This window comes from Schistocerca cancellata, chromosome 1 (assembly GCF_023864275.1).
Source record: "Schistocerca cancellata isolate TAMUIC-IGC-003103 chromosome 1, iqSchCanc2.1, whole genome shotgun sequence".
NCBI classification, from domain to species: Eukaryota; Metazoa; Arthropoda; class Insecta; order Orthoptera; family Acrididae; genus Schistocerca; species Schistocerca cancellata.
In genome coordinates, this window is record NC_064626.1 from 223,211,607 (window position 1) to 223,226,997 (window position 15,391).

At 42.9% G+C, this 15,391-nt stretch overlaps 1 protein-coding gene across 1 annotated transcript in view; it reads left to right on the plus strand.

Annotated features, from left to right (window-relative positions):
- The window catches only part of LOC126169612 (Fanconi anemia group I protein-like), a 277,334-nt gene that overhangs the window by 104,309 nt on the left and 157,634 nt on the right, over positions 1–15,391 (plus strand). The window contains exon 12 of the mRNA XM_049920656.1: positions 1,346–1,506. Coding sequence (XP_049776613.1) covers positions 1,346–1,506 — 161 coding nt within the window. The remainder of the gene's footprint in view (positions 1–1,345; positions 1,507–15,391) is intronic.

Here is a 15,391-nt window from a genome sequence, read left to right on the forward strand (position 1 = left end):
GCTTAAGGCAAATGTCGGGATGGTTCCTTTGAAATGGGTATGGCAACTTTCCTTCTCCATCATTCCTTATTCCGAGCCTGTGCGCCATCGCTTAATGACCTCATTGTCAATGAGACATTAAACACTACTCTCCTCCTCCCATGGGATTGGGATATGCACATATACAGATGGTGGTAATATCATGTACACAAGGTATGAAAGAAGAGCGCATTTGTGGAGCTGTCACTTGTACTCAGGTGATCATGTGAAAAGGTTTCTGATGTGATAATGGCCACATGACAGGAATTAAGATTTGAATGCGGAATGGTAGTTGAAGCTAGCTGCTTGGGACATTCTATTTTGGAAATTGTTAGGGAATTCAATATTCTGAGATACAGTGTCAAGAATGTCCTGAGAATACCGAATTTCATGCATTACCTCTTACCACAGACACTGCAATGGCAGATGGCATTCATTTGACAACCAAGAGCAGTGGTGTTTGTGTAGAAATGTCAGCGCTAACAACACTGTGTGAAATAACTGCAAAAATTGATATGGGGCATACATGTTATAACAGTGTGGCAAAATTTCGTGTTAATGGGCTATGGCAACAGACGAGTGCCATTACTAATGTACATAATCACTTGCAGTGCCTCTACTTGGCTTGTGACTGGAAACCATGGCCTGTCAGATGACTCCTGATTTCAGTTGATAAGAGCTGACGCTATGTTAGTGTTCCACAGGTCCTACAAGGCCATGGACCAAAGTTGTCAACAAGGCATTGTGGAAGCTGGTGGTAGCTCCTTAGTGATGAGTTCTGTGTGTTCGTGGAATGGACTGAGTCCTCTTGTTCAACTGAACCAATCATTGACTGGAAGTGGTTATGTTCGGCTACTTGAAGACCATTTGTAGCCATTCGTGGACTTCGTATTCTCAAACAGTGATGGAATTTTTATAGATGACAATGCAACATGTCACCAGGCCTCAGTTGTGATTGGTTTGAAGAACATTCTGGATAATTCAAATGAATGAGTCGGCCACCCTATAATAAGGAGGTCAGTTTGTGCACAAAATCCTGCACGAGCAGTACTTTGGCAATTATGGACGGCTATAGAGGCAGTATGGCTCAGTATTTATGTGAGGGACTTACGAGGAGTTGCTGCAATATGCCAGGCAAAAGGAGGTCCGACACAATGTTGGACAGTATACCATGACTTTTGTCACCCTGGTGTACATATATGTGATGTTCTGTAACTTATTTTTCCATACCTATACTGTGAAAGTTCACAGCAGTTTAGTGAGGTTTTAACTGTGCTGTAATTCATGTTTTAATTTGATAAAACATTGTTATTAATTTTTCTTTTAGGTCTTCATGATGCTGTCTGCAAGAATCCAGTTCTGTTTCCACATGCTCTTGAGTTGCTGTCGGAACATTTTAGCCAGTATTATGAGAAGTCCGAGAATGTCCTCCCTCCAGTGAATTTCTCGAAAATAATTGAGGTGAAAGGAGCATCAGTGATTTTGAAGGTATGCACTGTTTATTTTAGAATATTTTGTATATCTTTTCTGAAGGTATTTGTCTGGAGTAAAGTCATGTAAGGAAGTGAAACATGGATGATAAATAGTTTAGACGAGAAGAGAATAGAAGTTTCTGAAATGTGGTGCTACAGAAGAATGCTGAAGATTAGATGGGTAGATCATATAACTGTTAGGAGGTGCTGAGTAGTATAGGGAAGACAAGAAATTTGAAGTACAACTTGATTAAAAGTAGAGATAGGTTGATAGGACACATTTTGAGATGTTAAGGGATCACCAATTTAGTATTATTGGGAAATGTGGGAAGTTAAAAACTTAGAGGGAGCCAAAGAGATTAATACAGTAAACAGATTCAGAAGGATAAGGCAGCATGGAAAGCCACATCAAACCAGTCTTTGTACTGAAGAGCACAACAACATAGATCGTTAACTAAACACAAAAACTTTGCTGTTAAAAACAAATAGAGTTAGTCATATGTTCCACCATCTTCAAGAATTTGATTGTTGCAGCCTTTCATCCACGAAGAGAGTTAAAAATTTATGAAAGTGAGAATACTATCCATTTTGTTTCAAGCAGTTATGTGATGGCCCTCTCTACGGAGTCTTTTAGTAGGACTTGTCCACAGATGATGATGAAGATGTGGACCAGGACTTGGGAGAATTGGTGTGGGTGACCATAATGTGCAATTGCTGTCCATAATGTGCAATTGCAAGTTGTAGCGCATGTCCCTCACTCATGTAAAAAGAACACACACAAAACGGACTAAGGGAAACATCTACCACTGGTGCATCTAAAAACATATGACCTTTAATGTTTACCAACATATTTGTATACCCTAAAATGGTTCTAAGATGGCCACATCAGTTTTGCTACTTTGTTACAAAGAAATAGTGTGCTGCAGTCATTAGATTGAAAGCATGCCTACTCTTCTGCCATTGGAAGATTAGATTTCTATTAGTGTCCAAAATGTATTTAGAGAAACATGCGTTAATATGAAACTTAGGAGTCAGATATGCAAGATGATGCTTCATTGAACAGAAAGGTCTACATATCAGTCACTGAACCAGGTAAAACTGCTGAAGGGAAACCAAACTGGATCCAACAAGCATATGGAAAAGCAAATAAACACCAGATATTCCAATTTCCAAGGTAAAAATAATTGTTTCACTGGGAATGAATGGAGACAAGAGCTAACAGTAATTTATAGACATTCCAAGCTCTGGAGCAAAGAAGGAAAAACCACCCAGTAAGGAGATCAGTCACAATAGCTATAAATTTGAGATTGAAATATCACAACACTAATTATGAGTTGAAGGAAAATAATAGTTAGGCCTAATAAGATAGAATTTAAAATTATAAAGTAGATGGATGGTTTAAGAAATGGAAAAACAGAGAAATAGTAACTTTCGGCTTGTTTGATAAGAGGTCCTTACTCCACCCAGTCTTTCACAACTTGTGCTTTTCCGATATACATAAATATTCTCATCATAATTGCCTATCCGCTGCTGAGCTCTTCCTTCCCCACAACTTTGCTTGTTGTATGTCCTAGATATCAGTTCTCATCACACTGATAACATCACATTTTGGGCAAAGGTTTTTAAACTTTTCAAGAACAACCTAAATAAATTAGTGTTGTAGCAGTAGAAGTCCCAACAGCTTAAACCTGTGCTAAAGGGATGCCTTCATTGATTTCTAGGACCATCATTAACTGTGTGGAGTATTGAGAGTATATGCATTCATTTTGAAAACTGAAAATACTTTAAATGCAGTCTTAATGTTGTTTCGAGTACAGTACAGGTCAGGTTGCTCGTACGTGTGTAAGAAGGATGAAAGAAGGATACAATTTCTGATGGTAAAAAGTGGATCCAGTCTGCCACCACCGTGATTAAATCAAAGCCAGTCATTAATATAATAGAAAACGCAACCACTCTCGGTAATCTGGCACACAGCAATTTCATAGGTTGGAAACAGTAGGCTACAGGAACTTGTGAAGGAAACCATCTTCAACATGATGAGTTCATAGCGGCATGTGTCATTGCTCTAATGGCAAATGGTATGCATTGTACTGTATTTACTCAAATCTAAGCCGCACTTTTTTTCGGTTTTTGTAATCCAAAACACCACCTGCGGCTTAGAATCGAGTGCAAAGCAAGCGGAAGTTCTGAAAACTGTTGGTAGATGCCGCCACAACTAACTTCTGCTGTCGAATATATGCAGCGCTACACAGGCATGCTTGGTAGGCACAGAGATAAATACTGGCGACAAAACCTCTGCGTCAGTAAATAATTTTTTTTTAAAAATAAAAAAAGTGTAAGACGAGCTTTTTTTTTTTTTTTTTTTTTCTCCGCCCCGAGTTTCGACCACTGCATTTTCATACATTAACCAACGAAGTAAATACAAATTTCGTATTGTTCATCTTCGAATTTAGCAGAATTTCAATGTACTACGAAAATCCTACTGGCAAGACTGTTGCTAATAGGAACCTGATGAAATGTGAATCACATGCAGTATTCTCTTCACCATAAGAATAATACGAATATAAACATTTTGCCATGTATTCTTTCATGTTTGCTGCTATCTCATTTAAATCCTGTCTGCCTAATAAACTACGAAACTAGAGTGAGACAACAGAAAATGCGGAAGAATATACGTATCATGTCATGTTTATATTCGTATTATTCTTATGCCTAATAGTGATACAGTCAGAAACGAAGCACGGCAACTGACTAGATTTTTAAATATAAGATGACTAATTTCTGTGCAGAATGTAATGTACTAAAGAAGCGGCCGCAAAGATTTTCAAACGGAGAAAAATTTTCGCCTAACTCTCGTTCAGAACATGTTCTATCATACGCAGTCTATTATTTGGTTCTCGTTGATCATTATCAAAGAAAGCAGCAGTGTAAGTAAAACAAATAGCAGTCTCTTGCCATTATTTCGCTAATGAGATGACTCCTCTCCTCTTTTTTTAAAAGCGGTGGTAGCGCGCACAAAAGCAAGCCATGCCGCGGGCGACGACAGGCCGTAAACACGCACTATCAGAATTCGACAAACAATGCATGATGCAGCATTTTCAGCTGAGAGTGACGTAAACACCTAAACAAAGAAAACGGCACTTATCAGATCAAAGCAAAATACGCAATCGATTCAAACCACACGAAGCACGTGAAAAAGGAAGGGTACCCGTATAAATATGGTCGGAGCACCTGACGCATAGCAATGGCTACCTGGTAAAGTAAGATTAGAACCAAACTACTGTAGCTGTATCGTCTTTCGTTCGACCTAAATTGTGTCTCATATTACAATGGACCAACTTTGTTTCGATTTGGAGGTGCGGCCTAAAACTTTTCTCTCCCCTTGAATTTTGAGTCTCAAATTTCAGGTGTGGTTTAGATTCGGGAATTTTTTTTTCCTTTATTTCGAGTCTCATTTTTCAGGTGCGGCTTAGATTCGAGTGCGGCTTAGATTCGACTAAATACGGTAATCACTTTCATGCTATTCATGGTGTATTTCTTTTCCCATTCAATGTCGTATGTGTGGTGAAAGTATGTGTAATGGATCGCTCAAGCCCGAGTAGCAGTTCCATCCTAACTTTTCACAACATGGCATTGACTGTTGCTAATCCCTTCAGCACATACAATGTCCAGTGGTGAGTATTATTAAGTGACTAACACGGAATAGGTTACCATTTGCAAGTTGTCTACCTGACGGCTTCCAGGGCCAACAAAAATTTAGTTTTCAGTATTTCATATAATTATTGACCAAACTTACAAATTTAAAATTCTGTCATGATTACTCATCAAGAGTTATTATCTTATGTTAAAATCTTAACACAGTAAGACAAGTATAATAGTTAGAAACTGTGTGTATATCTTGAGGCGGCTTAACTGGTCGTGTGCAAATACCTGGATTATACAGGGTGATTCCGTGGTGGTGTTACAGACTTTCAGGGATGATGGAGAAGGGTAAGTGTATCAAGTTCCTGTAATGGACATGATCCAGAAATGACCAAGTCAGTGGTTACAAGCGAAAGTTGTTCAGATACCTCTGACAGTGGACCTGTTCTACTGCGAGCTCTTTCCTTGTTCATCTGATACTGTGAAACATGTCTTGTACTGGACAAGTGCACATAAATCTTACAGTATGCATTTTAGAGCCCATGTTTACTGGACAATGTTTTTGTATTTTGGTCCATACCACCTCCTCCCAAAATATTTAAAGCAAAGAGCTTGCAGTAGAACAGGTCGATCATCAGAGGTATCAGAACGATTTTCACTTACAATTTTTGACTCGGTCGTTTCTGGATGAGTATCCCTAGGTACCTCAAATTGATGAATTTATCCTTCTTCATCATCCCTGAAAACATCATCATAGAATCACCCTGTATTCGCCCATTACTGGCGAATGAGCTCACTTAGTGAACTTAAACATAATGTCAAACAAGTTTATTGCTTACTGAATTTTCACTGTTCATGCAGTCAAACTTCAGCATCAGGCATGACGTTTTAATTGATTACTTCTGTGCTACTAATTAATCACAGCAACAGTTTGAAGACAGTACCCACAATGCCACTGAATGTGCCTGCAAAATTATATCATTGTATGACACATTGTTCAGGAGATATGGCATCATAAATGTTTAAACGTGTGAAAAAACTAACTTTTGCTTAAAATGGTTCTCTGTCCCCAAGAAGAGTGTTCCAGACATCACCTCCATAAATTGTCCAACCTGTTGGCATCATGCTCCCATCGTGGAGCACCACTACTCATCAACACCTATCCTAACCAGAGTCAAGCCCCTTGAGAGTCCCCCGTAGCACCCAGATCTTGCCTAGCTGACCTTTTCAATCTGCCAAATCCCCCAAAAGTCCAGCACTTCACAAAATACGGTACCCAAACAAATGCAAAGCATTGTTTTTTAATTTTTACACCAACAAATTCAATCCCATAGAAGTTTCAGTGCAATCCAAAGGCCCCTCCCCCCCACCCCCCTATAGCTCCACACCCAAGTTTAATCATGACAGACTTGTCGAAGACCTATTCTACTTCTCTTGATCCCTATAATGGGAACATTTCCATGCTACCAATCTCTCAAACAAAAGCCAGCCTATCCCCTCAAACAGAAGCCAACCTGGTCCCAACACTGAACTTTACAGCTTGCAGTTCGTACCACCATCCAGCTGTGCCCCCTGGCCCATCCTACATCCATCTAACCACCAGTTGCTCACCTTCCAGCAGTTCCTTGCCTCCATCTTGGAGACATCATCCTTCCCCATGTCCCCTTCTAAAAATGCCAACAATTCAGCAAAAGAAAGGACACCTATATACTATCTCATAACGCATTGTAATGTAATCATCTTCCCTGCAGACAAAGGCTCCACTACGGTCTTGATGAATCACAGTGACTACCTGATAGAAGGTGTCTGCCAGCTGTCTGTCTCTTGTACCTACAACCTTTATCGTGATGATCCCATTCCAGAACTCCAAAATAACCTCCTGTTTCTACTGAAATCCTCAGAGATATTGCAGAATCTCTCTCCCGGGTCCCTCTCCCTCCTCGGCCCAGCAACAGCCTGCACACCCATCTTCTACATGCTTCTTGAAATACAAGAACCCAAACATCATTAGCAACCAGTTGTAGCAGGTTATTGTGCTCCTACTGAAAGAATTTCAGCTCTTCTTGACCGACAGATCCAACTAGTTGCCCAAAACCTAATCTCTCACATGAAACACACTCCCTTCACTGGCTCTCCACGATCCCTAATCATTACTGTTGATACCTCCATTCTAAACACCAACATTTCTCATGCCCATGGCCTTGCTATGAAATACTACCTCTCCCAGTGTCCTTCAGACTCCAAACCCACTGCATCACTCCTCTTACACCTAATCAGCTATATCCTGACACCCAGCTACTTCTCCTATGAGGGGAAGGTATAAAAAGAAGTGCAGCACAGTCGTACACACTCACACAGCACTCTCCTATGAATCCTATTCGTGGACCAGCTAGGGAAACCTTCCTAGCCTGTCAAAACTCCTAACCCCTAGTCGGTTTCAGGTTCATTGATAATATCTTCATGATCTGGACCAGGGTCGAGACATCCTAATCTCATTCCTTCACAAACTCAACCAAAAATGTCACCATCCTGGATGTTGACCTCTACTTCTCTAATGGCTCCATTCACACATCTGTCCATATTAAACTCAGTAACCAGCAACAGTACTTGAATTTAGACAGCTGTCACCCCTTTTACATCAAAAAATCCCTCTCGTACATCCTGGCAAGCCTGGCCACCCTTGTCCAGTACCGTACGTGGAAGGGCTCTTGAGAACCTTCAGAGACAGACACAACACTGCTGCCCCCCCCCCCCACCCCCCCCCAAAAAAAAAAATAAATAAATAAATAAATGAAGGTGGTCTGCAAACAAGATTTCCCTTGCCATAGCCTCACACACCCCTAATGCTCCAGCCGCCTTCAAGGATCAGCCACAAAGGTGCACTCTCCTTCCTCACCCAGTATCACCCTGGACTGGAATGGCTGACCCACATCCTTTTCAGGGCTATGATTATCTATCATCATGCCCTGTAGCCTACACAACATCCTAGTCCATCTCTGTGCCGTCCATCTCTGTGCCACTCCCACTCCCAACCTCTTGCCACTGGAATCATATCCTAGTGCAAGACCTGCCGATCCACCCACCCAACACTTTCTACTACTTTCCTGTCACAGGCTTATCCTACCCCATCACAGGCAGGGAATGTGTGAAAGTTGTCATATACCAACTTGGCTGCAATCACTGCACAGCTTTTTAACCCAGTATGACATCCAACCAGCTGTCCACCAGAATGAATGGCTACTACCAAACTGTTTCTAAGAACAAAGTTGAGCATCTGGTGGTACGACATGCAGCTGAGCACAATATGTTTGATTTCAAGGGCTGCCTCACAAACCTGGTCATCTGGATCCTGCTCTCTGCCACCATATTTTCCGAACTAAGCAGTTGGCAGTTTCCCTTATAACACATCCATTGATACCACAACCCTCGTGCCTCATGTGCACGTGCCACCTCTCCCTCCCACATTCCTAGCCAGCAAACTGGCAGCCTCACTCTTGAGCCACTAGCCATCCACCCCCAACCTCTCTTCTGCCTCCTGTCCCCCTCTCCCTCTACCCACCCTACCCCATACAACCCACATCCCTCTCTAGTCCACCTGCCGAACTGCAATCCTGACATTGTGCATCCAGCTAGCACTATGTAGGGGCACAGGCGAGCATGTTTGTGTGCTTGTGTGCATGCTCGCCAAAACTAGCAAGCTTTCTTTCTGTTTTGTGTGTGCCTGTTGATAACTCAATGCTTCTGCTTTTCAGTGAGTGGTCTCTGTTACTTCTGAAGTATTTAGCTGAAAAGGAACGTATTGAATTCATAGCCCAAAAGTTATTGAAAAGTGGCTACTCCTGTGTCACCAATGATGGTGATATTGCTGCAATAGAAAACTGCAGCAAGACATAACAGATATTTTGTCCCAATGATTGGTGCAATATTATTTCCAAGTTAAAGAAAAAAAATCCCTTTCAATGTTACTGTAATGAGAAATGACGATTTCTTGTTCTTGGCAAATTTGTTGAAGTCAGTCACAAGCAGGAATACTTAAGATTGAATAACATTGTCATGCCTATGGATGCAGTGGATTCAGTGCCAAAAGAGTGATCCAGTCACATTGTTTTCCAAGAAAACTCTTTCAATCAATGTATGTGGGATTTTACAAGTTGGACTTCAAGCTGGGATCTTAAGGAGGATGCACAGTTTCTCAAGCTAACATATTTTAGGAAAAGCTATTCACAAGGATAGCTTGGAAGAACTTTTGCCCTTCAGTCCTCCTGTTCATCAGCACTATTTTCAGAATCTTCCTCCTCCTGACAGTGCTGAAGATACTGGGCCATTAAATGGAAATGATAGCATTGTTAATGAGTACTTGTAATGAAAATTAGGTAAATACAGTGTTGTTGATTGTTATGTTTATTTTCATAGTAAATAAAGTCATGTACTAGTTATATTGCAAGTGGTATAACTTAAGTTGGGTCCTTGTATTATGTTTATACTGGATAAAATTTATTGGAATTGTTAATTTGAGTTAGGAAAAACTATCCTAATGATGTAACAATGAAAGTAATCATTTATTGACAATGACAATGTATTGTAAAGGGATAGATAAAAAAAATCTGCTCACCAAGTGGAAGCAGGAGAACACACACACAAAAAGGTTTAACTTCTACAAGCTTTTGGAGCCAGTGGCTCCTTCTTGTAGCAGAAGAGTTGAAGGAAGAGGACTGAAGGTAAAGGACTGGGGAGGTTTAGGGAAAGGGGTATAGTTCAGAAAAGTCACCCAGAACCCTGGGTCAGAGGAGACTTATCGGACAGGATGAGAAGGAAAGACTGATTGTTGGAGGACTGCTCCAGACGAGATTTGAATACCTGAGAGCTTAAAGGTGGATCACAGGGTTACATGCAAGGCAGAGATTACTACTAAAACATTTTGCAAGAGTGAATAAGAATGAAAAGCTAAGTGCATTGTATGTAACAGAGGTGGGAGGGGAGATGATGAAAGTTGTAGAAAACTAAAATGGAGTGAAGAAAGGAATAGTTTGTGTGAAGAAATGCTGAGGCAGAAGAAATTAACGTAGATTAAGGCCAGGTGGGTGACGAGAACCAAGGACATGTCGTAACGATAGTTCCCACTGGGGAGTTCTGAGAAGCTGGTGTCTGGAAGAATCTTGCCTTTCATGTTGTAGAGCATGCTCTGCATCAGTATACCGTGTGTTGCTGGTATACACCCTCTGTCTATGCCCATTCATCCTGACTGATAATTGGGTGGCTTTCCTGGAACCCATAAGCCTTCAGCCCCTAGTTTGCTTTATATACATTGGTGACATCTTTGCTGTATGGACCCCCAGTGAGGCAAACCTGTTCAAATTTCTGGAATCTATTTATACCTTCTCCCAATTAAATTTCACTTGGTCCTATTCCAAATCCGATGCCACTTTCCGTGATGGTGATCTCATCCTCACAGAAGGCCAGCTACACACTTCTGTCCACATTAAATCTACTAACAAACAACAGTACTAACATTCTGACAGTTACCATACTTTCCACGTCAGATGTGGTCCCCCCTACCAATACAGCCTTGGCATTCGAGGCAAACATAGTTGTAAGGATGCAGACTCTTAACAGCAATACACCACCACTCTCACCTCAGCCTTCACTGGATGTAATTATCCCCACACCCTTTTCAGAAGCGGATTTCCCGGCCATCACATCCAATGCTGATACTGCTGATTGCTCCAAAAAACAACTTTGGAGCACACCACTTGTTGTCACCCAGTAATAACCTGGTCTTGAGTGTATTAATGAGGACAATGTCTTCCTAAAACTATGCCCTGAAGTGAGCCCTCCCAATCTCTGTAATAGTGTTGCGAGACCCTATGCTCCTTCTGAACCTATCTCCCTACCCTATTCTTCTTATCCCTGTGACTGTCCCTGCTGCAAGACTTGCCCTATGCACCCTCCTACCACCACTTATTTCAGCCCTGTAACCGGCAAAACATGTGCTACCAGACGGACAGCCACCTGTGAAACAACAAGTCATTTACCAGCTGTTACGTAAACACTGTTTGGCCTTTTACATTGCCACAACTATCACCAAATTATCAGTAAGGATGAATGGGCATAGGCAGAGGATGTACACTGGCAACACACAATATTCTGTTGCAGAGCGTGCCCTACAGCATGGCAATTGTGACCTCAGTGCCTGTTGCACCACACATGCCATCCGAAATATTCTTCCCCCTGACACCAGTTTCAGAGAACTCCCCAGTGGGAGCTATCGCGATGACATGTCCTTGGTTCTCACCACCCACCTGGCCTTAATCTATGTTAATTTCTTCTGCCTCAGCATTTCTTCACATTAACTACTCCTTCATTCGCTCCATTGTAGTTAAACATCTTTCATTTTCTTACCTGTCTATTTTTTTCCACCCGCCTCTCACCTCTGTTACATACAATGCACTTAGCTTTTCACTCTTATTAACTCGTGCACAATGTTTTAGTAGTAATCTCTGTATTGCGTATTATCCTATCTTCCACCTTTAAGCCCTAAGGTTTTAAATCTTGTCCGATGTAGTCCACAACAATCGGTCTTTCCTTCTCATCCCTTACAGTAAGTCGCCCCAGACCCGGGGTTCTGGATGACTTTTCTGAACTGTACCCTTTCCCCTAAATCTCTAGAGTCCTTTACCTTCACCTCTCTTCCTGCCCCTTCAACTCGTCTGCCAGAAGATGGAGACACTGGCTCCGAAAGCTTGTAGAAGTTAAACCTTTGTGTGTGTGTGTGTGTGTGTGTGTGTGTGTGTGTGTGTGTGTGTGTGTGTGTGTGTCCATTTAATTCATATTCTAATAATGTATATGATAAAAGATTAATACAAAAAGTACTGTTGAATTTCATGTAACAGTCATATTAAATCATCAAACCTATCAGAACAAGAATAATGTGAACAAATAAGCAAAAGATACATTGCTACTTGCCACAAAGATGACACGTTAAGTTGCAGACAGGCAAAACGAAAGACATTTACACATCAGATTTTGGATAAGCCTTCATCAGAAAAGGAGACATAAATACGCACACAGTCATTCAAACATGACTACATTCTCCAGCAGGTCAGACTGGAATGCAACTGTCACATAGAAGCAGCAATTTGGGGGGGGGGGGGGGGGGGAGGCTGCAGGGAAGGGAAAGCGATAGCGTGGTACAGGTGGGAGAAGAGTGCTGTCTGGTGGAGTGTGCAGGGACTAGACTGCCAGCAGGATCAGTGACGGGAGGCTGTGGGGCAGGGAATTGGAGAAGGGGTAGAGGGAGCAGGAAGGGAAAAGGAGAGCAGCAGGGAAGGAGAAAGATGAGTGGGTGCATTGACAGAGGACAGCACACAGAGGGTGGGAGATAAGAGTAGGGAGCAGTTGATACAACAAAGTTGGGTGAAGGATGTGGGGCAAATCCAATTTGTGCAGTTCAGAAAAGGTGGCAGTTGAGGGGAGGATCCAGATGGCTTGGATTGTGAAGCAGCCAGTTGGTAGCCATGCCAATATAGAAAGCTGTGCAGTGATTGCAGCAGAGCTGGTATATGACATGGCTGCTGTCACAGGTGGGCTGGCCTCTGATAGAGTATCATAAGCCTGTTACAGTACTGGAATAAGAAGTATTGAGCTAATGGATTGGGCAGGTCTTACACCTATGTTTACCTCAGGGATGTGGTGTGTGGAAAGGGGTTGGGCTTGGGAGTTGCATAGGGATTGAGTAGGATATTGTGGAGGTTGTGTGGGTTTTGGAGGAATGGGGTGGATGTTGGGTAGGATGTCCCTCATTTCAGCTCATGATGATAGGTAATCAAAACCCTGGTGAATGATTTGGTTCAGTCCCAGTGTGTGATGGTATTGGATGATGAAGAGAGCACATCTTTGTAGCTGGTTCTTGGGACTGGTGGGAGGATTGGGGATGTGAGAGAAAATGGTACTGGAGATGCTGTTTGCAGACTAGCCCGTCTGTGAAGGCCTTGGGGAGATCTTCAGCATACTGGGGAAGGGATTTCTTGTCACCGCAGGTACGGTGTCCTCAGGTGGCCATGCTGTGTAGGAGGGTTTTTATGGTGTGGAAGGGATGGCAGGTGTTGAAATGCATGTTCTGTGGGTGGTTGGTGGTTTTAATATGGACAACTGTGTGATTGGAGCCATCAGAGAGGAGGGGACAACATCCAAGTTGACGGCGCATTGGATTGAGGAGGACCAGGCGAAGTGGATGGAAGAGAGAGTATCGAGGTTATGAACAAATAAGGGAGGATATTTTGGTCATGATTCCAGTTCATGATGGTATAACCAATGGTCCTGAACTAGACAGTGGATTTGGTGTTTTGGATAGCTAGGAAGGTCTCCTATAGTTGGTCCATAAACAGGTTGGCTTAGGAGGGTATCATGTGGGTGCCCATGGCAGTGGTGCGGATTTGTTTATATACCTTCCCTTCAAATAATTAGTAGTTCTGAGTTAGGATAAAGTTAGTGTCCTGCAGTGGAAACACCTCTTTGCCACTGACCCCTCTAACGAAAGCCAACATAATTCCAACTCTGAAGCGTGCCTCTCCCAGTTCATACCACCATCAACCATAATCCTCCCACCCCATTTCATCCAACCACCCCCCGGCAACTTCCAGGAATTCCTTACCTCCAACTTGTCCTCATCATCCTTCGTCAGGTCCCTTCCTCAGAACACCAACCTTTCAGTAGAAGAAAGGACAGTCTCATCATCTTTCTTTTTAGGTATATTTTTCCCACGTGGAAGGAAAATATATCTAAAAAGAAAGATGATGAGACTTACCAAACAAAAGCACTGGCAGGTCGATAGACACACAAACATACACACAAAATTCAAGCTTTCGCAACCAACGGTTGCCTCATCAGGAAAGAGGGAAGGAGAGGGAAAGATGAAAGGATTTGGGTTTTATGGGAGAGGGTAAGGAGTCATTCCAATCCCGGGAGCGGAAAGACTTACCTTAGGGGGGAAAAAAGGACAAGTATATACTCGCACACACGCACATATCCATCCGCATATACACAGACACAAGCAGACATTTGTAAAGGCAAAGAGTTTGGGCAGAGATGTCAGTCGAGGCGGAAGTAAGAGGCAAAGATGTTGTTGAAAGACAGGTGAGGTACGAGCGGCGGCAAATTGAAATTAGAAATTAGCGGAGATTGAGGCCTGGCGGATAGCGAGAAGAGAGGATATGCTGAAGGGCAAGTTCCCATCTCCGGAGTTCTGACAGGTTGGTGTTCGTGGGAAGTATCCAGATAACCTGGACGGTGTAACACTGTGTCAAGATGTGCTGGCCGTGCACCAAGGCATGTTTAGCCACAGGGTGATCCTCATTACCAACAAACACTGTCTGCCTGTGTCCATTCATGTGAATGGACAGTTTGTTGCTGGTCATTCCCACATTGAATGCATCACAGTGTAGGCAGGTCAGTTGGTAGATCACGTGGGTGCTTTCACACGTGGCTCTGCCTTTGATCGTGTACACTCTCCGGGTTACAGGACTGGAGTTGGTGGTGGTGGGAGGGTGCATGGGACAGGTTTTACACCGGGGGCGGTTACAAGGGTAGGAGCCAGAGGGTAGGGAAGGTGGTTTGGGGATTTCAAAGGGATGAACTAAGATGTTACGAAGGTTAGGTGGACGGTGGAAAGACACTCTTGGTGGAGTGGGGAGGATTTCATGAAGGATGGATCTCATTTCAGGGCAGGATTTGAGGAAGTCGTATCCCTGCTGGAGAGCCACATTCAGAATCTGATCCAGTCCCGGAAAGTATCCTGTCACAAGTGGGGCACTTTTGTGGTTCTTCTGTGGGAGGTTCTGGGTTTTAGAGGATGAGGAAGTGGCTCTGGTTATTTGCTTCTGTACCAGGTCGGGAGGGTAGTTGCGGGATGCAAAAGCTGTTGTCAGGTTGTTGGTGTACTGCTTCAGGGATTCCGGACTGGAGCAGATTCGTTTGCCACGAAGACCTAGGCTGTAGGGAAGGGACCGTTTGATGTGGAATGGGTGGCAGCTGTCGTAATGGAGGTACTGTTGCTTGTTGGTGGGTTTGATGTGGACGGACGTGTGAAGCTGGCCATTGGACAGGTGGAGGTCAACATCAAGGAAAGTGGCATGGGATTTGGAGTAGGACCAGGTGAATCTGATGGAACCAAAGGAGTTGAGGTTGGAGAGGAAATTCTGGAGTTCTTCTTCACTGTGAGTCCAGATCATGAAGATGAAGATGTCATGAATAAATCTGTACCA